At 37.3% G+C, this 25269-nt stretch overlaps 1 protein-coding gene across 3 annotated transcripts in view; it reads left to right on the top strand.

Moving 5' to 3' along the window:
- MAN1A2 (mannosidase alpha class 1A member 2) overlaps positions 1–25269 on the top strand; it is a 164396-nt gene that overhangs the window by 48072 nt on the left and 91055 nt on the right. For 2 of the 3 annotated variants that reach the window (XM_029946781.1, XM_029946783.1), the window contains exons 4-6: positions 2897–3015; positions 8483–8563; positions 22894–22988. In XM_029946781.1, coding sequence (XP_029802641.1) covers positions 2897–3015; positions 8483–8563; positions 22894–22988 — 295 coding nt within the window. The remainder of the gene's footprint in view (positions 1–2896; positions 3016–8482; positions 8564–22893; positions 22989–25269) is intronic. The other variant, XM_029946784.1, reaches the window with a different exon arrangement.

The raw sequence follows: 25269 nt of genomic DNA, 5'->3' as shown, positions 1-25269 counted from the left end.
TGACTAAAATGGGCTTTTTATACTTAATTTCCTCTGTATTTGTGTGTTGATCCAGTTTTTTAAAAATGTTTATTTAGTTTTGAGAGAGACAGAGCATGAGTGGGGGAGGAATAGAGAGAGATAGACACAGAATCAGAAGCAGGCTCCAGTCTCTGAGCTGTCAGCACAGCGCCTGAAGTGGGGCTCGAACTCACAAACTGTGAGATCATGACCTGAACCAAAGTCAGACGCTTAACCCACTAAGCCACGCAGGTGCCCTGATCCAATTTTATGTTGCACTTTTGTATTCCCTAACTTTTTACAATATGTTTAGTTGTAGATAAATTGTATCTACAGTTTGTAAATACAATTTGTAAACACAAATTTCATTGGATAGTTTTTTTTTTTTTTTTTTTTTAATACAGAGAGAGACAGAGCATGAGAGGGGGAGGGGCAGAGAGAGAAGGAGACACAGAACCGGAAGCAGGCTCCAGGCTCTGAGCTAGCTGTTAGCACAGAGCCTGACGCAGGGCTCGAACCCACGAACGTGAGATCTGACCTGAGCCGAAGCCGGAGGCTTAACCGACTGAGCCACCCAGGCGCCCCTGGATAGTTCTTTTAATAAAACTATCTTTTGAATTTATATTTTTGACAATTTCCTGTTTCTAATTTGTTAATTTTTGCCTTTAACTTTTCTGTTTCTTTTACTTTTTGCTCATTTATCATTCTTTTTCTTCCTTAGTAGAATGTTGTGAATTCAATTATTTTCATTTATTCTTATTAAATAGTGTATAGTTTTCAAGTTATGAATTTTTCTGACAGCTTCATTACTTGAGTCCTGTGTTCTCACAATAAAATTTACGGATGTTTTATACATTCTACAATATTGTGTTTCACTTTTTCTTTGACTCAAGGGTAGTTTTAGATTATTTTCTAACTTTTTCTGGTTGGAATCTTGAGTTATCTAGGAAACAATCATAGCGATAGCCAGGAACTCCCGATTTTGCCTCTCTCTTCCTTGGTGTGTTTAGCCTGTGGCACAGACCTCTTCTTGTGGAACTAACCAGAATTGATGCAAAACAGAGGGGTCAGGACCTTTTCTTTTCCAGACTAATCAGCACCTTAGAGGAATGTACACTTTCAGGACTCCATAGAGAACTGAAGCTTAACTACGTATAAAAATGGAAATAAAAAAATAGGTACTCTTAAGGGTTTAAAATAAGCATGATAAATATTTTGGGTGAAATACTAATATGAAAAGATACACATTTAAGTGATTGTGGATGTAATAGGGATATATGGGTGATTAAATGGCTTGATAAAATATTTATTATCCTAATAAAAAGCTGAGGAACAAGGAGAAGTAAAAGGGAAGTGTGTAATTAGCCAGAACAAACTTTCTACTTAATGTCAACATAAAGAGAGCTAAAGGGGAGAAGACCCAGCAACAGAGTGTGGTAGAGTACTTGTCTTATTAGTGGGCAGATAATACTTACTGATAAGTTGTGAAAATTATTAGAATCACCTGAAGAAGATGTGCTGTAAATTAAGGACATTGTAAGAACAAATTTGTATAACTTTAAAGCATGAGAAGAAAACGCTGTTTATCCACTGGTAAAAGGAATGGAAGAGAAAAGAAGGAAAAGAAAGAATAATAACTAAGTAATGACTAATGCTGAATCCTAACAAGATAACTTGTTGATAAGACACAGCTGAATAGAATGTGTACTGTGGAAAAGTAGATCACTACCTAACCAGATCCTTAGTAGCCGGTCAGAGGACAAAGTTGAGATATTTATTGAGATTTTAAGTCTGGGTTAAGCTGGGCCCTTCACTTGGGGTGGGGGTGGGCTGGGTACTTGGCTATGATTAGGTAAGGATGGTAATACAATAGTTTTGGATTGGTAAGCAGAGAATTGGATGTAAGGAGTTTTAGAGTATAAGCCATACTTTGATACTTTATGTGGAAGAGTTGACAGGTCTTTCAGGAAGTTCCTAGAATGAACAGTAAAATAATTTTGCAACTTTTATCTTTCTGGCAAAGGTAACGAACAGTAAACTCATGTTGATGAAGACAGTGTAACAGTGAAATCATTTAAATGTAGATAGTAACAAGTGTGGATGATTTTCATTCTCTAAGATAGAAATAATTGAGGACTCATCTGCTGTCATTTATTTATTTATTTACTGTGCTATTAGATTTGTTTTAGATTGTAATCAGGATTTTTGAGGTTCAATTCATTATTAAGAGTGACGTATTTTCTTGTCATATGTTTACGGTGTCTAGTTTTGATATCAGCTAGTTTTGTTGAATTTTGTTTCCTTTCACATCAGATTTCTCTCTCTTGAAGATGGGTAGATCTTATTATTTTAATTTTTTCTACTTAGATTTTGTTTAATACTTACTTTATTTTTCAGCATGATTAACCTGCTTTTTGATTGTTAAGGATTGTTATAGTTTCTGTTTTACTATGGTCTTTTAGCCTTATTGTGCTTTTATTAATATTTCTAAGTATCTTTTTTTGCCCCTAATATGAATTTGTATCAGAAGAGCATGGTTCGTATGACTTAGCTTATCATCTTGAACCATCCTCCCCATTTCTTGAGTTAATCCTTTTTTAAAAGCTTATCTCTGTTAAGTAGGTAGATATCTTCCTACCAGGAAGAAAATGAAGGAGGATTATAATGTTACTTTCTTTTACCCTCCTATTAGTTGTCAACATGTCCTCTTTAGGAATATATATTAAACAGTGTGTATTATTTATCCTTATCCTTAAGGAAAAGTGAATCATGTTGTATATTCTTTTTGGTCCTTATATTCCTACTTTGATATTTATATATTAAAATATTAAAACAGATCTTATATGAAGTGTTTTTAATGACAGTTTCCCCTCCTTCCCTCCTCTCCCCAATATAGGAAGTTCACAAATGGGTGCTACCATAGTAGATGCTCTGGATACCCTTTATATCATGGGACTTCATGATGAATTCCGAGATGGGCAAAAGTGGATTGAACACAACCTTGATTTCAGTGTGGTGAGTATACAATTGATGCTTCTTGATCAACTCTGCAAAGACTAATAAACATAGTAGTTTTGAGCATTTTACTAGCAGGTTAAGGAAATCCTAAATTCCCTGCTTTCTTTTGAGATTAGAGTTGTTATTTAACTTTTGCATAAAATGCATGCCTTTTCTCATCATCTTCCTTTCACTTTTCTTGACCTTATCATTTGAGGCAGTGTGTTCAGTGTGTTAAGCAATAGATTAAAAAAAAAAAGACCTCAAAACGAACCCCACATTGAACTAGAAATAGCAAGAATACATAAACTGCTTTATAAACAATAGCATTTTGTTATTTTTAAAAGATTCAGTAAATCAGTATAGGATTAATGAGCCTTCATGACTAGGCCTATCACCATCCTTCCAGCATTTTGGCTGGAAGGTTAAGTGATTCGGCAGAAGTTTTAAGTCCAGCATGGCTACATTCTAGCTGTATGACTTGGGAACGTTCCCTGTTCCTTATGAATATGTCATAAAATTGCTATCATAATGCAGTATTGTGAAGATTATTTGAGATAGTCAGGTACACATTAAGTACTCAGTAAATGGTTGCAATTATTTTCATTATTACCAGTATCCACCCACAAGGTATATGGACTATTTTGTTCTATTCATAATCACCTTTCATGATATTTGTGCTTGTTCTGTAGTTGGAAGTCACTCTTCTACTGTGTGTGTGGGGGTGTGTGTTTTTCCTTTGGCAGATCCTGTGTCATTCAAATTGGGATTCAAATCTGTAATTGTTTCTTCTCTCATTCTTTCCTGATGCTAACCACACAAATATGGATTACGCATTTTGGACATATATCAATTGCCACTTGGGTTTAAGTTTGTGAGTTGCAGAAAATCTAATATAAAATAGCTTAAGCAAGATGGATATGTATTTCCCTTTCGTGTAAATTAGGCACAGAGGCCGGCGGTTAGGGGTGGCTTGGACACATCCTTGTTGCTCTTTCAGCCCCAGTGTGTAGCTTCAACCTCGTGGTACAAGATGAGTCCTTGAGAGGGTGGATCAACCTTCCAGCTGCAGAAAAGAGCAGAGACATGTGACTCTTCTGTGAGAACACGTTCCAGGAGTAGGCTGTCCTGATTTTGCCTGTGTACCGTTGAGTAGATCTGACACCTAACAGCCGAACCTTGATGTAAAAGGGAGGCTGAAAAGCTTAGTCTTTTTCTCCCCGCTCTGTTGGGCCATGCGGTCCTTACAGGATGTGCTTCTTGTTTCAGAAATCCCTTTTCCAAGGTCATGAGGCTATATTCTTGTGTTTTGTTCTAAATGTTTTGAAGTTGGGCTTTTGCATTGAGGTCTTGAATCCACATGAAGTTGATCGTGATTGTAGGGTGAGCAGGATCGGCAGCAGCCAGTTCGTCCTCCCCCGTTTGTTTCCCTGCTATTTGTCCGTGCCACGTGGGTCAGAGGAGCCGTTCTTTTCTTTCGGCTTTTTTCTTTATGCTTATTACATCAAGACTCAACTGCCTTAACTGTGATATTTTTATAGGAAGTTTGGTACCCGATCTTGTTCTACTAGGAAATCATCTTAGCTCTTCTCCAATCGTTGTTCCTGGAAGCTCTGGAGTACTGCTGACATTTTGGTGAGGATTGCGTTCAACTCACAGATTAATTTGGAGAGAATTGGCATCCATAGGGTCTCAAATAGTCCTGTCCGTTAGCATGGCAGCTTTGGTAAGGCTGATAATCTGCTGGTGTATCATTGTGTCAGTTGGCTCAGTCAGGAGCCAAAACCATGCCATTTTTTTTACTTAGAGGATTTAATGTGTACAATTGTTAACCAAGTAACCAGGAACTAAAAAGGCAGAAAGAGAACACTGTGGTGTCACAAGAGGTAGGAACTGCAGTAAACATCTGACTCTGAGGACAGTGGGAAGAAGTTGGAACTATTAAAATTTGGTAATTTGGGACTCTGTTTCCGGTACTTTAGGAGCTCTTAAAAGGGCTTTTTTTTTTTTTAGAGCTTGGACTCAGACCTCTGAGAAGGTACCTAGCTAGTGCTTGATGTTTCTAAGGGCCCCAGTGAGGCTGATTGGAAGACAGTATGTGGCAGGGCAATTGGAACCTGGCGCCAGCGCCATCACCAGGGAGAAGAACCCTGAGTGGTTTGACACCAGCAGAAACCAGAGCAGATTGGAGGGAATAAGTCCTTTCTCCATCCTCCAGCTTGTATTATCTCTGTAAAACCTCCTGTTCGCATGGCCCACAAGGGAGCCAGCTGGTGAACGAGACATACATTCGCAGAGTTCCAATCCCAGGGTCCCAGAGTATGGAAGGATGAATTTGAACCTGAGGAGAAAGAGCTTAATAATGAGCATTTACCATCCCCTTAATTTTAACCTTTCTGTGTCCTGTATTTTAGCTGAATATTTTACATGTTGTATATATTCGAACTTTGTTATTTTTATCCAGTCTTGGGGTCTTTCACCTGTCAAGTTTGGAATATTGACATTTATTGTGATAACATGTGTTTGGAGTTGGATTTTTCCATCTGTATTTTTCAACCTTTGTTATGATTGTACTTCTCATTGTTTTTATTTTCTGTTTTCCTTATTTTGGATTAAATTGCTTCTTGTCTCTTTGTCCCTCTACTACTTGGACATTTTACTTGTCATTTCCATTCATTTTGGGGGTCATCCTTAAAATTTTTATATATCTACTTATCAGAGTTTAAAATGAATTGATTTCTTCATCCTCCTTCTGAAGACCATAGGATCTTAGGGTGCTTCAATTTAGCTCATCTCCCTCTTGTCTTATGTGTGATTGTTGTCTGGCTGGTTCCAACTTGTATTTAAAACTTCCAAATTAAGGAATGAATGGATGACTGCCTGATGAATGAAGGAATAAATAAATCATTCATTCATTAAATGCCTCCTCTGAGACAGGCACTGTTCTGGCTTCTGTGAATATAGTAATGAGCAAAACAGAGTCTTATTTCTGCCTGAGTTTGTACTCTAGTTTTAGGAGAACACCACTATATAAATATTCAAGTCCTAATGTATCAGGTGGTGGTAAGTGCTGTGGAGAACAATAAAGGAGAGCAAGTAGGATCGGAGTAAGTAGTGGTGTGGGGTTGGTATTTCCATGGGACAGCTAGAGAAGGACTCTTGGGTGACATTTCTGAGAAGAGGCCCAGTGGAAGCCATGTGGATATAAGGCTCTCTCACAGTAGATACTGTAGTGGACTGTAGAATATAGTTTAGTGTTGGTTATTTTCTCTTACCCTTTGAAGGGTACAATTTCATTGTCTTCCTGTTTCTGTTATACTATTGAAAAGTATGCTATCCGTCTAATTTTTCACAGATAACTTGTTTGTTTTCTCCTTCTGTTTTTCCGTGTTCTGTAATTGCATTACCATATGTCCCTGTGTAGTTATTCTTTAAGGACTTGTAATGTTCCATCAGTCTGAGGACTTCTGTTTCTCTCACTTTAGGAAGATTTGCATTCATGACTCCTTTGAATAATGCCTTTCCTTCTCTTCCTTCTCTCTCTCTAGAACTTCTCTTATCTTCTGTGTCACTTGTGAGGGAAATTTTACACATATAGAATGATATGTAATTAGACGTTGCTAAGTGTTAATTGGGGAAATAATGGAGGTTAAGAGATATTAGTGATGAAGGTGTACTTTATTATTTTATATTGTGTAGTTAGAAAAACTTCCTGTTTGGAGACCTGTAAGTCAAGTGTGAAGACTGAGTTTGGTAATTCTAGAACAGCAGGTAGAACCATTTGGTAATAAAAGTCAAAGAGACATTGATAGGTGATGATGTCAGACAGGTAGTTGGGAATCTGATTATGTTGGGTCTTATCAGTTATTTTACTCTGAGTGTAACCAGAAGTCATTGTAAGGGTTTGCCCACAACAGTCACCTGACTTAAAATGTAAGAGATTCACTCTGCCTCCAGGGTGCTGAATAAATAGATTATGAGGAGAAAGGTAAGGCTGAAATCAGGGAAACTGGTTACGAAGGTTATTGTTTTGGTGAGTGATAGAGGCCTGCCCTTCCTCCCTCTTTTGCTTCTTCTCTGTATTTATTGAATGTCTGCTTTGTGCCCTGCAGTATGCTATATATTGGGAATATATGAAGTAATGTAAAGCATTTTGCTTTTGTGGTTGGGCAGGGAGGAGATTTATTTTATTAAAAAATTCTGTTAAAATTCTATTTTGGAGATACATACTTGTGTTAGCAAATTATGTGTTCTGCCTATAAAAGTTGGAAGGCCTTAGGATAGTATATGTTTTCTTTTAATGTTTATTAAAAATTACTTTTGAACATATTTATTTATTTTATTTATTTTGAGAGAGAGACAGAGGGAGAGAGCACGTGCATACACACAAGCGGTGGAGGGGCAGAGAGAGAAGGAGAGAAAATCCTAAGCAGGCTCTGCACTGTCAGAACCCATGAACTGAGATCATGATCTGAGCCGAAATTAGGAGGCAGACACTTAGCCAACTGAGCCACTCGGACACTCCGTGAATGTTACCTTTATATTAGTCAGTTGTATATATAGTGTGGCTTCTTTGATCATGTTCTCTGCCCCCTTCTCCTTTTCTTTCCATGTAATTAGAATTTTTCCCATCTATGTCTGTATCTAAGTACAAACATGCAGACTTTATATGGTAAGGTTATTAATACTGCTGTATTTGTGCCAGATTTGCTTCTGGTTTTTTGTTTGCCTTTTGATTTTGTTCATAGTTTTTTTTCTTCTAGGTAATTTTCATTTTGGGGAAATTCAAATCATTCTATTTGTTATCAGTATGGTTGGTTTTATGCTACAAAGTACCTGCTTTGTCAAGGAAATTTATGTTGTCACATTTTCTTTTACTTTTTTATTGTAATTTTTTCTACATTTATTTCTAAATTATTTGGATTTCATTTTTATAGAGAGATGTATCGGAAATGAGTATCCAAATTTCTAACCTAGGAACCAGTGTTTTCAACATTGTTAATTGAACAATCCATTATCCTATCATTTTTTGGTGCCTCTATTAACATTTATTAAATTTTTATATATACTAGGAAAAAATTGTTAAAATTCATGAGAAATATAAGGGAAAATGGGCAGTATACTGTAGTGATTAAAATGGAGGAAAAGGGACCAGTAGAGAGACTGCTCTTCCAGAATTCAAGAAGTGGAGGCTTTCTTCAGGAGAGAAGAAGTCAGGAGCATCAAATACCTTGATAATTTCACACTGATATGTAAGGTACACTCAGATGTTTTTGGCCAATAGGAAGCTTTGGTGACAATAATGGAGGAGTTTTGGTAACATTAATAAATGGGAAGTGAGATTGCAGTTGCGTGAGAAATGAAGATGTGGAAAGTGGAAAAGACATTCTCCACAGGGTGTTTGTGAGAAACATATGAAGTACTGAAAATATTTGGAAACTCTAAAGCCTTAATGTGTATGAATATTTTCAATGTGCTTTCACAGAATTCGGAGGTGTCTGTGTTTGAAGTCAACATTCGATTTATTGGCGGCCTGCTTGCAGCATATTACCTTTCGGGAGAAGAGGTGAGCCACTCAAGTAATACACTGGGGGAAAGGGCTCCGAATGGACTTTAATAGAGTGAAAGATTCCCCCAGCGGCGTATTGTTTTGCTTAATTGACTAATATTGAACACATGTAAAGGTTTGCTGAGAGAACTGGCTGGTTGAGAATCTCAGTAAAGCAAACAAAGTCACAGGTCCTGTGTCTGTGTATACCGCTTCTCCTTTGCAGGAGCAATCCTTCTCCAAGATTTCGCCACCACTGTTAATCACAGGGTTGAAACAAGGAGCAGGGGGGAATTATTAAGATCAGAGTAAGGAATGAATCAGGACGCATGAACATGGATCCCCCTAAGACCAAAAATTAATGATTAAAACTGCCTGATTGGAAATCAAATGCAGGTTTTTTTGCTGTAAATTTAAAAAAACAACACGGGAACAACTCTGCATTCTCCTTTCTGGAAGTCTCGGAGTATGTAATACACATAGATAGACTCGTGACCTACTGTGTTGGGAAAGTGGGTGTAGGAGATTCCTACTACTCAGGTGTGGATTTAAAGGATGGGGTTGGAGAGTGGGAGGAAGAGACAGTAAAGAAAGAGCTTATAAGTCATTTCTGCTTCATTTCCTGAGAAACTTATATATTTAATTGGTTGGTTGTTCTAAATGATTGTAAGAGCCCTCTGTAAATTTAAGAAAATTCATCTTTTGCTTTATGTGTTATAAAAAATGGGTTTCTTTGTTGTTGGTATTTAAGAAATATTTGCCTAATCTAAGGTCAGGAAGATTTTCTCTTACGTTTTCTTCTAATAGTATTATGGTTTTATTGTTCACTTTTAAATCTATAATTCATTTTCAGTTAAATTCTATATATGCTGTGAGGTATAGGTTGAGCTTTCTTTCTTTCCTTCTGGATATCCAAAAATTCTAGCAACATTTGTTGAAAAGACTCTCCTTTCTCTGTTTAATTGACTCTGTACTTCTGTTGAAATCCACTGACCACATACATGTGTATCCACTTCCAGACTGTCCGTGCTGTTGGCTGTATGTGTCTGTTCTTTTGCTACACAGTGAACTATGCTGTGTTCATTATGGAAAGTCTTGCAATCAGCTTGTGTGAGTCTTCCAACTTCGTTCCTTTCAAAATTGTCGTGGCTATTCCAGTTACTTTATTTTCTATATAAACTTTAAAATCAGTTGTTGATTTCTACAGTGTTCTACTGGGATTTTGATTGAGTTTACTTTAAATCTGTACATGACTTTAGGGAAAATTGATCCCTTAACAAGTACGGAATTTCCCAAGCCCCGAACATGATGTATCTGTCCATTTATTTAATCCTCCTTTAATTTTCTTCCTTGGTGTCTCTAGTTTTTAGCTTGTAACTATTTTACATATTTTGATACATTTATGCATATTTTATGTTTTTTGGTTCTAAGTGGCATTATATTTTTTAATTTCAGTTTCCAGTTTATTGTCAGTAGATATAAATACAATTGATATAAAAGAAAGTTTTAATAAAGACATTTTCAGCTTACTTATGACATTTTATCACTAGACAACTTCCTGATGCTTATCATTTTTAAAAATACTGTGAAATGTACATAACAAAATTTTTCATTCACTGTTTTTAAGTATACAATTCAGTGGCATTAAGAACAACATTCACTTTGTGCAGTATATGGTTGATTTTTATATTGACCTTTGTACCCTGAGATTTTCTTAAATTCACTAATCTAGTTGCTTTTAAATAGATTTCAATAGATCGTTTGGGAATTCTTTTTGTGAAAAATCATGTCATCAGTGAATAGTTTTATTTCTCTGTATAGGGAACAATTTCATTTGTGTAGTTGTTTTTTCTTTGTCTTGCTTTACATCCTTAGTTTCCTGATCTTACAGGAAGAACATTTAGTCTTTCACCATTAAGCATAAATGTTAGTCATGGGTTTTTTGTAGATCCCTTTATCACCTTGAAGATCTTTTCCATTCCTAGTTTGCTAAGATTTGTGTGTGTGTGTGTGTGTGTGTGTGTGTGTGTGTGAATGGATGTTGAATGTTGTCAAATGTTTTTGTGGTATTTAGTAAGATGATTTATATGATGTTTCTTTTATCTGTTGATATTACAGATTATATTGGTTGATCTTTGAATGTCAAACCAAGCTTGCATTTTTGGAAAGAAACCCCAAAATGGTCATGGTGTATTATCTCTTTATATATTGCTAGAATTAATTTGATAATACAGTGTTGAGAATTTTTTGCATTTATATTCATGTGGGATATTTATATGCAGTTTTAATATCTTCATGTGTGTGTGTTTTATATGAAGAGTAATGCTGATTTCCTAATACAGTTTGAAAAGTGTTTCCTCTTCTTCTTCTGGAGAAGTTAGTGTATAATTGATATTATTTCTTCTTTAATTGTTTAGGAGAATACCCTTCTGAAGCCATGTGGTTGGAGTTTTTTGTTTTTGTTCTTTCACTTAAGTTTTAAAGCTGTTCTATTTCTTTGGTAGATATAGTACTATTCAGGTTATTTGCTTCTCAAGTGGCTTTTGTAGTTTTTGTGCTTTATGTGTTTCAGGGAATTTGCCTATTTCCTCTCAGTTGTGTAAACTGTGGATATAAAGTTGTTTGTAATATTCCTTTATTATTATTTTCATATCTGTGGGTTCATTAGTAGTGTCTTCTGTTTCATCTCTTTCTTTTTGTCTGTCTGGATACAGGTACATTAATAATGATCTTTTCAAAGAATTTGATTTTGGTTTTAGTGATTTTTCTCTATTTTTGTGCTATTTCTGCTTTTATTCTTCTTTCTTCTGCTTACTTTGTGGTTTATTTGCTCCTTTTTTTTTTTTTCTTTTTCTTTTCCACTTTCTTAGATTTGGAGCTTGGCTCAGGTTATAATCTCACACTGTGTGAGTTTGAGCCCCATGTTGGGCTGACAGCTCAGAGCCTGGAGTCTGCTTCAGATTCTGTGTCTCACTCTTTTTCTGCCCCTCCCCTGCTCATGCTCTGTCTCTGTCTCAAAAAAAAAAATTAAAAAAAAAACCAAACATTAAAAAATAAATAAAAAATATAAACAGCTATAAATTTGCTTCTCAGCCCTTCTTTAGCTGTGTCCTCTGAATTTTGATATATTTTCAAAAGTATATCAATATTTTCTAATTTTTTTCTTTCTCTTTAATTCTGGAGTTATTCAGAAGTATATTTTACAATTTTCAAATATTCCAGGTTTTCCATATGCCTTTCAATCATTTCTAGTTCAGTTTTTTGGGTTGTTTTTTGTTTGATTTTAAGTAAGCTTCACCCCCAGGGCAAAGCCCAACATGGGGCTTGAACTCAGGACCCTGAAATCAAGACCTGAGCTGAGATCAAGAGTTGGATGCTTAATCTCTAGTTTAATTTTTGCAGATAGTGAATATGGGTCAGAATATGGCCTGTTTTAAAAAGAATGTATTCATGAAAAGAATGTGTATTCTCTTATGGTTCTGTTAAAATATCAACTAAGTCAAGGTAGATAATAGTGTTGCTCAGATCTTCTGTAATTTTACTAATTTTGTGTCTACTTGGTCTGTCAAATACTAGGTGAGGAGTCTTGAAACCTCCAAGTATAATTATGGGTTTGGCCTGTTTCTCCTTTCAGGCCTACCAGTTTTTACTTTATGTATTTTTGAGGCTTATTCTTAGGTACGTGCCTCCTTTATGATTGTTATATATCCTTTTCTTGTTTTATGATTTTTCTTTTTATCCTTGGTCATATTCTCAAATCTAGTTCCTCTGATACTGATACAGTCACTCTGGCTTCATATTATATAATGTTTGCATGGTTAATCTTTTATCTTGTATGTTTTTATATCTAAAGTTGGTTTTCCTGTAGAAAGCTTTGACAGTCTGTTCTTAATTTCTCTGTTTAGACTATGTACATTCAGTGTAACTATTAATACAGTTGCATTAAAATCTATCACATTGTTAGTTGTGTTCTGTTTGTTCCATCTGTTCCTCATTCCTCTTTTCTTTTTTTCTGCCTAATAAAAAATGCCTTTTTATCTTTCAGTCATTTTTGTTGGCCTTTATTTCTCTGTAGGTTCAGCTTTCTGTCTGGTATATAGTCCTTTTGTGTGAAGAGCTTCCTTTAACCTTTTTTACCTTGTACATCTGCTGATTGCAGAGTCTTTATTTCTTCAGTTTTGAAAGATATTTTCTTTGTGTATGGAATTTGGGTTGACTATATTTCCTTTCAGCGCTCTAAAGATGTCACTGTATTAGCATTTAGAGTTTGCACAGTTTGTGATGAGAAGTCGGCTTTAAATCTTTGTTCCTCTATATGTATAATGTCTTTCCCCTGCTGCTTTGGCTTTAAGATAATCTGTTCATATTTTATTTTGTATGAAGAATCTAAGTGTTCTACTTTTCTTTTCTTGTAGCGGCGGGCAGAACTTCTTTATCTTGCGGTTCTCTGAGCTTCTTAGATGTGTGGTGTGATACCTTATTCATTATCTTTTAAAATATTTTTTCTGCCTCTTCTGGAATTCCAGTTACACATACATTAAACTCTTTGAAATTGTCTCATAGCTCTCGAAATCGGTATTCTTTTTTACCCCACCCACTGCTTTTTTATCCCTTGTGTTCCAGTTTGGGTAATCTTTATAGACCTATTTTCAAATTCACTGATTTTTCCCCCCCTCTGCTCCATTAAATCTACTTTTGAGCCTCTTGAAGGCTTTCTGCATCTATGTTACTTTGATTTAAAAAAAATTATTCCTAGAGTGGCTCCTGTGTGGCTCTGTCGGTTGAGTGTCTGACTTTGGCTCAGGTCATGATCTCTCAGTTTGTGAGTTCAAGCCCTATGTTGGGCTCTGTGCTGACAACTAGCTCAGAGCCTGGAGCCTGCTTCAGATTCTGTGTCTCCCTCTCTCTCTGCCCCTCCCCTGCTCACACTGTCTCTCTCAAATGTAAACAAACATTTAAAAAACTTATTTTTAGTATTTCATTTGGCTTATTATTTCTGTTTCTCTGCTACAGGCCCTCATTGTGTTTATGCTTGCTACCTTACACTCTAACTAGGTCTTTTAACGTGGTCATCATAGTCGTTTTAAATTCTCAGGTCGTTTGAACCTCACCAACCTTGGTTTGTCACTTGCTTTGTCACTAGAAAGTGGGTTATTTTTTCTTGCTTTCCTAAGGTATTTCATAATTTTTGATTGAATGTCAAATACCACGTACGGGACAGTAGAGACTAAGGTTAGCAATATTCATGCCTGGAGCAGCATGCCTGTGTCGTTAGTGTTGGGAGTTTGGTCAGTTTGGTCTGGGATTGAACTCGATTTTGATTTTTCGTTGCTGAGATTGGCCACAGAATGCCACTAGCTTCAGATTCCTCTGACATCCCCTGCATTTAGAGTGGGCCCAGGCGGGAAGGGTCCTTAGTGAGCTGGCTCTGCTTTCCACTCTAGGCATTTCCTGTGTGCCTCGCCTCAGAAGGGGTCTCTCTCCACCCTACCCTGCCTCCCCCCAGGCATGACTGTGGTTACTCTGTGCTTACTAGCGTTTCTGTCCATACTCTTTTCTGTTTTGATCTTCAAATATTGGCAGCCATGAACTCACACTAATAGCTCTGATTTCAGCCCAGCACCATAAGGTTCATTCTGGCTTTCTGCCTTTTCAGAGTTCTCACTCCCCCTTCTGATAGTGTGCCACCTGCCTACTGTCACTTCTCACGTATGAACCCACGTGCTCCGGGCTGCTGTACGAAACCACTTTGCTGCCTTCCCCAGGCCGCTGCTTGTTCAGTGCACCTTCCTCACACGGACCCCTCCAGGATTTGACTCCCCTTTGCTTGGCTGGCTTCCCTTTCCTCGTGGTCTGAGCGCCTCTCCAGGCTGGCGCTGTGTGCACCCTAGGCATTCCTTGTGGGTGCAGGCCCCTGGCCTCGGGAGCTTCTGGACTGAAATACTAAATAATGCAAGGAGGAGGACAATGGAACTGTTTTGATGCCTTCGGTTTCAGATTTGTTTCCAAATGAGACATTAGAAGATGTCTTTGAGAAAGGAGAGCACTTTTTTTCATACTTTCATGCTTACCTGACCATGTACTAAGTTTTGGGGGTGTAGTTGACACTTTTGACTCGTTTTACTATCAAAAGGCATGTGATTCAAAATTAATTATGAGCAGCTTATGAGAGAAAGTGCCAGCCGTGGCTATTTCACGTTAGACTCCCAGTCTGAAAGTCGAAGCAAAATGTTGCAGTTTTGGTTATTAATGTCATAGAAAAACAGTGATAACATCCTGAAAAAGTATGTGATGTTACCATTTTTTTCATTTTTTGTGTTTTTATGCATCAGACTTCACCAATAAACATTTTGAAGAGAAGCACCTATGCTTTGGAGCTCAGAGGCTTGAGGCCCTACTCTGCCTCCTTTCCATGATGACATTTGGCCAGCTCTTTACCTCTGTAACTTAGTGTTTTTCATCTATGAAAATGTGAGAGAGGTCACCTGAGAGTTGCTGTGAAGGTTAAGTTATATGAAAGTACCTAACGTCTTACCTGATGCAGTAAATACTGCTTTACTTTTCTTCCTCCTTTGACGTTCTCCCAAGTGGCAAATAGTCTGTGTTGCTAAGAGGTGGGAAATCCTTTTAGTTATTTAAAGCTAGACATCATAAATTAATTTATGATATAGTCTACTCATGTACGTATAAAATGAACAGGTTTTACTTTTCTAACTTTTTCATACAGTGGAATTTTACTGACCTTTTTATACTTTTCTTCTTGATCATTTTATGTCTAAAACTATGATTCATAACTATTCTGGAAAAGCAACAGTAAATTTCAGATCTGCTAAAAGTGAATTAAACATTGAAAAATAATCTGAATATGACATTATTGTAATACTGGATATACAAGAAATGCCTACATCTTTTTTTTTCTTTTATAGTTTATTTCAAGTTGGTTTCCATATAACACCCAGTACTTCCTCACCCTCCTTCCCCTACCACCCTCCCCCATCAGCCCTCAGTTTGTTCTCAGTATTCAAGACTCTCTCATGGTTTGCCTCCCTCCCTCTCCCCAACTATTTTTCCCCTTCCCCTCCCTTATGGTTCTCTGTTAAATTTCTCCTGTTCCACATATGAGTGCAAACATATGGTATCTGTCCTTCTCTGTCTGACTTACTTCACTTAGCATAACACCCTCGAATTTCATCCACGTTGCTACAAATGCCCAGATTTCATGCTTTCTCATTGCCATGCAATATTCCATTGTATATATAAACCACATCTTCTTGATCCATTCATCAGGTGATGGACATTTAGGCTCTTTCCATGATTTGGCTATTATTGAAAGTGCTGCTATGAACACTGGGGTACATGTGCCCCTATGCATCAGCACTTCTGTATCCCTTGGGTAAATCCCTAGCAGCGCTATTGCTGGGTCATAGGGGAGTTCTATTGTTAATTTTTTGAGGAGCCTCCACACTGTTTTCCAGAGCAGCTATACCAGCTTACATTCCCACCAACAGTGTAGGAGGGTGCTCATTTCTCCACATCCTCACCAGCACTATAGTCTCCTGATTTGTTCATTTTAGCCACTCTGACTGGTGTGACGTGGTATCTCAGTGTGGTTTTGATTTGTATTTCCCTGATGACAAGTGATGCTGAGCATCATTTCATGTGTTTGTTGGCCTTATGGATCTCCTCTTTGGAGAAGTATCTATTCATGTCTTCTGCCCAAGGAAATGCCTACATCTTACATAAGCCAGAAAATTAATTTATAACCTGGCAAAATGCATCCCTTATATTAAGGTAGTATGTAACTAGAATAAAGAACATTTTACCTGTGTTCTATTTTCTGGTACAGGGAACCAAATAAGGGTTACATGTTATCTAACAAAGTGTTCCAATTTCCTGTTGATTTATTAATATAATAAATGTGAATCTTTATCATTTTATTTCTCAGAACAGGCTATTTATATTAAGTATTCACAAGTTTAAAAAATCTTGATGATTTATTATGTTTACTTGATGTTAGCCTCTAATATATGACATTTCTTTTGCAGGATTGTCTCTTCTCATTTTTTAAATGGTTATCAAAATGGTATCCCTCCCTTAGTAAGATAATAACATAATTTATGTGGATAACTGCATCTGAAATCTGTCAGATAAAATAGAGAAATGGTTATGTGGAGTTTAATCCATGTCTTACAGATAATAAGAAAATAAACAACAACAACAAAATCTATCTTCACTAAAACACAGATGTACTGTTACCTATAGTGTAGGATTGTTTCTGAATAAAGCTCAGGGATATTTTCTAAGACAAATAGAAGAGCCCTTTTTGACCCAGATACTTCCTGGTTTAAATATTAGTCATTATTGTATTTACTGCACTAATTCTCATTTTATTTTTGGAAAGCCTGATATTGCTCCAGGAATAGCTGCTATTTCCATTGAAAGTTTGACCTCTTCCTTCTCCATAGATGTGCTGGTAATTGGGCAAAACATTCACTAAGCTTTGCTGCCCCAGATAACATTTTTATTTTTTTATTTTTATTAAAATTTTTTTAATATTTATTTTTTATTATCGACACAGAAACAGAGCATCAGTGAGGGATGGGAAGAGAGAGAGAGATGGAGATACAGAATCCAAAGCAGGCTCCAGGCTCTGAGCTGTCAGCACAGAGCCCGATGCGGGGCTCAAACCCACAGACTGTGAGATCACGACCTGAGCCGAAGTCAGATGCTTACCTGACTGAGCCACCCAGGTGCCCCCCCGCAGATAACATTTTTAAATACACAAACGTTTTCCTATTAAATGTGTGAGTTCATCTATATATCTGTACACATTCTTACATGTTTAAAGTTATGGCCAAAACCAGTCATGATTATGGTTATTGGTTTGTCAAATCAGAAGACAGAGTTTGGAGCTATCTGTCTTAGGAGCTAGAAATTTAGGCATGAAATCCAGGACAGGAAGGAGCCACAGAGGAGAAGCTCACAATTCTGCATACATGAAGCTGTGTTTAGACCACATGGGTTTATTTCCTATATGTTAATAGACCTCTACTATAATTTTCTGTGTAAGGTAGACTCTAACTCTTCCACATTCTCTGCCTGGTAAAGAACTTCAAGGCCCAGCCCAAAGATTATTTTATTTATTTATTTACTTGTAATAAAATACACTCACTTTAATTGTATGAGATGTAATTAAATGTATAGTTTAAATTTTTTAAATATAATTTTTTGTCACATTGGCTTTATACAACACCCAGTGCTCATCCCAACAAGTGCCCTCCTCAGTGCCCATCACCCACTATCCCCTCTCCCCCACCTTCAGTTTGTTCTCTGTATTTAAGAGTCTTTGATGGTTTGCCTCCCTCCCTCTCTGTTTGTAACTATTTCTTTACCTTACCTTCCCCCATGGTCTTCTGTTAAGTTTCTCAAGTGTATAGTTTAAATTTTAACAAATGTGTGAGAAGCTGCTGGAAGGAATGTAAATGATACACCTTTTTTGGGAAATAATTTGGTGGTGTCAAGTAAACATCTAAAATATAACATTCTCTTTGACAGGGTATCCCACTTCTAAGGATATATTATCTAAAAGTAACAATGTGGATGGTTAAGAAATACTTGGAAAGATAATTTATTGCAGTAGTGTTTTTAGTAGCCAGTACTTGAAAAGACCCAAATATTCATCTAGAGGGGAATGGTTGAAATCATTAATACATCTCCTGTAGAATACTGTACAGCTGTGAACGTAAGCTTGATATATTTTATCTAGGAAAAACATGCTTGTGAATATAAATGACAAAAGTAATTTACAGCTTGGGGTGTGTGCGTGTGTGCATACTTGAGTTTTGTCCCTCTAGCTAGTTAACCATTGCGGTATTCGGGGCAAGAAATAATAGTTTCTTGGACTCAGATGGGTTACAGAGATGAGAGGTTAAATTATTTTAAGGGATTTGGGAGGCAGATTCCAAAGGATTGGGCAGGGGTGCAGGGTGTGGGAGGAAGATGAGGCAGAAGGAGGTGTTGGGTCTGTTTTCAGGTTTCAGGGCTTTGGGTCTGGCCCTATGGAGGGACAGTTACTAGAAATTGAGCATTTTAAGAGCATTAAATTATGAGCGGAAGGTCATCAGTTCATTTAAGTATTTTGAGAGTGAGGGGACTTTGCTATATTTAAGTGGGAATAAGTAGTGAGCAGATGTAATGGAGCTGGTGCTCATTAGAGAAGTCTTGATGAGAAATATAAATTTGGGAATCAGTGGCTATGTAGCTGATAATTGAAAGCAAGCACAAGTGAAACTGCTCTGGGAGACAATTTAGGATAGGAGGAGAGGGGGCCTGGAATCAAACCTGGAGGAACACAGTATTAAAAGGTCAGGTAGGAGACATATGAATCACGGAAGGAGGCCAGCAGATTGTGGGGTGACTGAACACAAGGGAAGAAAGTATTTTAATGAGGAACTGGTCAATAATGAATAAAAAATGATCTGTGCTGAAATGTACAGCTAATTGTTAGCAAGATCCATTTCAGTGAAATGATGAGGGCAGAAGCCATGTTGAAATAGAATGAGGAGTGAGTGGGAAGAGAGGAAATGGATACAATAAATTAGGCAGTTTTGTAAAATTGAAAAGGTACTTGGGTTATTACGTTAGTAGCAGGAAAAGATAGAATAGAAATCTAATTCCTTAACTATTGTGTGTCCTTACAGAAAAAAGGATGGAAATGTATCAGAGTTTTTGGTTCAGAATACAGGAACTGTGTATGAGTTTTAGAAATTTTCATCTTCCTGGTTCTTAAAGTAAGCAAATAGAGTAGTAACAAAGTATTTATCAGCCAGGGTCCAAATAAGAGACAGAAACAATGCCAGTTACTTGGATAGAGAGAATTTAATATCCAGAATTATTAACTAGGCATAAAAACCTAGGGAAGTGCTAGATTAAAAAGACTGTGCTACAGGAGGGTGACCAGGGCTGAGGGGGGATGGGGAAAAGCTTTTTGTTACTAAATCTTAGGAGCCGTAAAGGGGGGACTAGCAGAGCTGAAATCCAGACCTCTGATGGAAGTGTGCTGGCAGGTTGATGCTCCCACTGCTGTCTCCAGGGAGTACTGAGGGTGAAGAGGCGGTTCTGCAGGCCTTGGAGAAAAGCGGGTTCCGCTGTTGCAGCAAGGGGCTGTGCTGCTGCTGATGCGAAGGGTAGGAAGGCAAAACAGCATAGCGCCCGAGTGTCCCCACACACTTTGGTCAGGAATACTGCCGACACAAGGCCTGGACTGCCCTTTACCCGAGTCATTAGGGCCGTGCTTGCAGGGAGGAATTAATCTCCTCAAATAGGCTTGCTTTCACTTACCGTAGAAGAGATTCTCCAGGCTCCGTGTTCTCCTGCAGCACAGTCCACTGTGTGTGCAGCAGTCTGTCAGGGACCCTTTGGATTGTGCCTGTGAGATTTAGGTGGGGGTGAGGGTGGGGCAGGTTCAGCCAGTGTAGATTACCTCAGATCTGTGGCTGATACTTTGCTGTGAATAATAGAGTTCTCTGCCTCTGACCCAGTAGTCAGAGATATTCACGACTCTGGATATTCATGAAAATGTGGTAGGCTGACTTGTCAGTTTGTAAATAGCATAAATCTTGGATTTCATCGTGAGTTTGGAAATACTATTTGTAGGCTCTTTTTGAGTGAGAGGTGTGCGTGTGACTGTTTTTACCTTTTAACCCATGGTTTTGTCGTAACCTTCACTCGGTCCTAAGGAACACTTGTCTAGTCCTTAAGGACATTTCTGTTCGTGGTGATGATGAAAATTCATCCAGAAGGCAATCTAACAAGTCAAAGAGAGAAATTAAGAAAAAGAGGTTAAGAAAGAGAGATACAGAGTGAGAGTTTTCAAAGTATGTTTAATAGGAATTTTAGATTAGTTTAATGGGATAAATGATGGAAAGTCAACATTTGAAAAGATACCAAGAGTGAGGAGGAATATGAAAAGCTACTCAAGAGGAAGGGCCGATTACTCACAGGAGAGGCTCAGGAGCAGTAGACGCCAGAAGATGGTGCAGTGATGTCTTCAGACCGCTAACATAGATTTCATATCCGCCCAAACTGTCATTCAGAAGGGAGGGCCTAAGATACAGGACAAACAGATATGCAGTGAATTAGTAAAGTATTTGGAGGAATTTAATTATTGACTATAAAAGGCAAGATTAAATAATGCAAGGTGTAGGAATGGCTTTTGTCCTCATCTGTGTCTGCATCATGATGTCAGTATCTAGATACCTGTATGTGTCTCTATTCAGTGAAATAGTCAAACAAGAACATGGATTCTGGAGCTGGACTGCCTGGGCTTAAATTCAGGCTTACCGTTTACTAGTTGTATGACCTTGGGAAATTAAATTATTTGTTTTAAAGCTCAGTTTCCTAATCTTTAAAATGGGAGTAACAGTATTTATCCCCCTGAGGTGTTGTGCGAATTGATTGCATTTAATATGTGTTTGTCATTATCATCATTGTCATCATCTCAACATTTCTGTAGAATATCTTAAGTTCTTAAAATCTTTGCATGTTAGCATCAGATATTTTGGGGATTTGGGGTGGTATGGAAGAGAAAGAAGATAGTTTACTTGTTTATTATAAATCTCTGTACTTTTTGGCTTCCTAAATTGATTGATTCAACACTTGTTGAGTACCTGTTATGGCCTAGGCACTCTTGTAAGTTCTGAGAATAAAACAGTGAATAAAACCATTTCTGCCCGTCTGTGGCTTACATTCTACTTGTGGTGGTAACAGAAATGAACAGGGTAGGTATGTGAGAGCATGTGTTTGTGCACATATGTGTACAGCCACGTGCACTGTACTGGTAAGCGCTAAGGAGAAAAATAGAGCATGGAAGAGGGTAAAGGTGTTTTCCTTTCAAATCGGATGGTCAGGGCATGTGTGCAGGGGTAACCTTTGTATAGAGACCTGAAGGAGATAAGAGAGAGCCATGAGAATATCTTTTTATAAGAGCATTTAGTTGAAAGGAATAGCGAGGAAGAGACACTGAAACCAAAGCATAACTGGCATTCTCAGAGAATGACAAAAAAGGTTCGTAGGGCTGAAAGTGGGTTTCTGAAAGAGAAAGGAGGGAGAGAGTGAGGCACAGAAGTCCTAGAGATTCATTGCTTATACCCTGAATGGGCTGGGAACTCACTTGGGCATCCTAAACTCTTCACTTCTATATTTTCATTCTAATTTGAAAACAGGCTATAAGAGTATTCCGTTACTAATTTAATTCAGTAAAGAAAACAATTAAAAGTACCCATGCATTCTATTATCACTTCCCTTATCGAGAATCTACAGTGGTTCTGTGTTATCAGTTGTGTTACTTAAGTGTCATCGCTTCTATTTTAAGGATCTTTGTAATCTTGCCACATTCTATCTGCTTTATTCTTCTGGTCCTAAGTCCTTGTAGGAAGTTTTAGCATTGTCCCATTGCTTACCATTTGTTCTGGTAAAAATAACTGGGGGATTTCACATAATGGACATTGAACACTTAAAAGTTTTTCTATAAATAAATTAACTGTTGTAGGAGTCAGTTTAATATTGTTGAGCCTCTTAAACATGTGGAGTAATTGATTTGTGCTCATCTTCTTATCCATCAGGACTCATAGTAGCAGAAAACAGAATCTGTTTTACCTAGTGTTTCATTACAGGTAACAGAATCTTTGGCAGAGCCACGACATCAGGTATTTTTGTTATAACATAGCTGAATAATGCAGCGGGAGAAATGCCCAAACATACTGTGTATCTAATTGAGCACCGGCTCCATGGCCTTGATTGCTCACAGGCCTCTAATAACAGGGAGCAGTTATTCAGATGTCTGTTAGAGCCCCTGGAAGACTCGGATGCCTTCACCACTGTGCCTGCAAGGCCACTGCCTCTGATTGCTTACCTCTTCCTTCCAAATACTGCATATTTAAGTATGCTTGGCAATGTTGATGCTGTTGGTTGACCCTTAGGTGGAGTGGACTGGGAAATGTTATGTAGTTTTCCATCCTTTGCATTATTTGAAAGTGTTCTTAAAAGGAGATTTGAATGAGTGTTGAGTGTCTATCACATTCAGAATAAAAGAAATGAAAATAAAAATGACCACAGAGTCTCCTTTTTCAACTACACATCTCCCTTGGCTTACAGTGGGGCCAAGTCCTGATAAACCCATCATTTTCTCTGACTGCTCTATGTTCCATGGTACCAAAGAGATGCCTGTTTCTCTCTTTGTACTTCTGTGTAGTATGTGACCCATGAGAGATCAGCAAATGACAATGGCTTTAATTTATCAATGGATGGCTGTAATTTTTTTTAATGTTGTTATGTTGTTTTGATCTCAGATATTCAAGATTAAAGCAGTTCAGCTGGCTGAGAAACTCCTTCCTGCCTTTAACACACCTACTGGGATTCCTTGGGCAATGGTGAATCTGAAAAGGTAAATTTTACTTTATTTTATTTTATTAAAAAAATTTTTTTTTTTAGTGTTTAGTTTTGAGAGAGGCAGTATGATTGGGGGAGGGGCACAGAGTGAGGGACACATAGAATCTGAAGTAGGCTCCAGGCTCTGAGCTGTCAGCACAGGCCTGACGCGGGGCTTGAACTCATAAATTGGTGAGATCATGACCTGTGCCGAATCCGGCTGCTTAACCGACTGAGCCTCCCAGGCACACCGGTAAATTTTATTTTTATGTGGTTATTCTTGTTCTGAAAGAATTGAATTAGATTAACTTATGTTGGAAATTACTACTCACCATACTTGATAAGACTTGAATTGTTTTTCTCTACATATATGCAGAAACATATTTCTTTAAAACATTCTTTGTTTTTTATTTAAATAAATTCTTCACTTTGGAACAGTTCACCTGCCTTAACTGTATTCCGGTTTCTGCTGCTTATTTCTCTAAGTCTAGATTTGTCTTCCTCACCTGTATGTTTCTTTTATTTGCTTATTCATTTCCGTTTCATGTTGTAATGGATTCAGATTTCTAATTTTTGTATTCCACCTGTTGATCTTCTTGGTCATAATGGGACACAAATGTGTCTTAAAACCAGGGCTTCCTGTTGTTTAATGATAGGGGAGAATGTAATTCGTGATGTTGACTCGAGGATTCTTATTTTGGTGTTTGTACTGTCAAAGTTCAAAATGAACTCTTCAACATTCTCTGCACTCTGTTCCATACTGACAGAACACACTGGTTTCACTTAGATGAAAGAAATTTTTTTGATAACTTTATAAATCATGCAAAGATATATAATTAAAATTTAAAAAATCAAATGTCAATATATTTAACTTGCATTGAAATAATTTATGCTGACTGAAATTTTTGCTGCATATGCTTTTTGCCAAATGAAATCTATTATTCCTCTCAATGTTGGAGCTTGGAAATTACGTGAAAATTTGACTCTTGTTCTTCTTGCCCCCAGGCCCTTTAGAATAAAGGTGTTAGGAACGTTTATTTTTCTGGAATCATGATTCTGTAACAACTTTATTTGAAAAAAATAATTTATTGAGTTTATATTTCCATTGAGAAATTAGCATTTAATGTGGAACATTAAATTTAACTTGACTATTCTCTGATTTCATGCTCTATATGTAATATAAATTAACTCTTTGTGAGGGATAATTTGGCCGGAGTTCCACAGTGACCTACACAGAAGGAAATGGATGGCCAAACGATGTGTGAACATTTGCTCTCATTCTTTATTTTTAGGACAGATTTTCTGGTGTTTCCTTCAGTACCGTCGTCAGAATCCTATAACTTTCCTAAATAATAAGAATTATTATTAATTTAAATTTAATTATGAGACAAAGAAAAAAGAGAAGGAAGACTGCAGGACCCTTCTTTCCTTCCTTCCTTCCTTCCTTTCTTCCTTCCTTCCTGCCTTCCTGCCTTCCTTCCTTCCTTCCTTTCTTTCTTTCTGTCTGTCTTTCTTTCTTTCTTTTTTTCTTTGCCTTTCTGGAAGAAAACAAAAAAAAATCCAGCTCAAATCACAAAACTTGAAACTCAGATTGAGATGAAAGTGGAAAGGCATTCAACAATCCTGTCTTGAGCATTTTATAAATTTATTTATTATTTTTTATTAAAAAATTTTTTTAATGTTTATTTAGTTTTGAGAGATAGAGACAGAGCCCAGGCAGAGGAGGGTCAGAGAGGGAGACACAGAATCCGAAGCAGACTCTAGTCTCTGAGCTGTCAGCACAGAGCCCAGTGCGGAGCTCGAACTCATTAACTGTGAGATCATGGCCTGAGCTGAAGTCGAACACTCAACCTACTGAGCCACCCAGGCGCCCCATTTTATAAATTTAATTTTCATTTAGTTTTATTGTATATTCATACAAATACATATTTGAGTTTATGGATCATAAATGTAATTATTCACCAATTTTTAGAGGTTTTATTTTTGTTTCTTCGGTTGAGGTCTGCACATGTCCCTGTACACAAAGGCTTTCCTTCTCTCTTGCTGCCTAAAAACCAACCTAAGTTAACAACCCGCACATTTACCTCCTACAATATGATGCAACATCACAGAAACACAAACATGTGCTGGTGCACGTTCTAGAATTTTGGGTGGGTTTTTTGGATGCCTGCTTTTGTGCCTCGTATTCTTTTCCCTCAACAGTATCTCATGGAAATACTCTTCCAGATCATGTGGTAAAGCTCTAAGTTAGTCTTTGTGATGTCTCCCTAGGGGAACATACAATAATACGTTGGTTA

Source organism: Suricata suricatta, chromosome 8 (genome assembly GCF_006229205.1).
Source record: "Suricata suricatta isolate VVHF042 chromosome 8, meerkat_22Aug2017_6uvM2_HiC, whole genome shotgun sequence".
Lineage (NCBI taxonomy): Eukaryota > Metazoa > Chordata > Mammalia > Carnivora > Herpestidae > Suricata > Suricata suricatta.
Note: the sequence above shows the minus strand (reverse complement) of the source record. Positions and strands in the feature narration are given on the sequence as shown.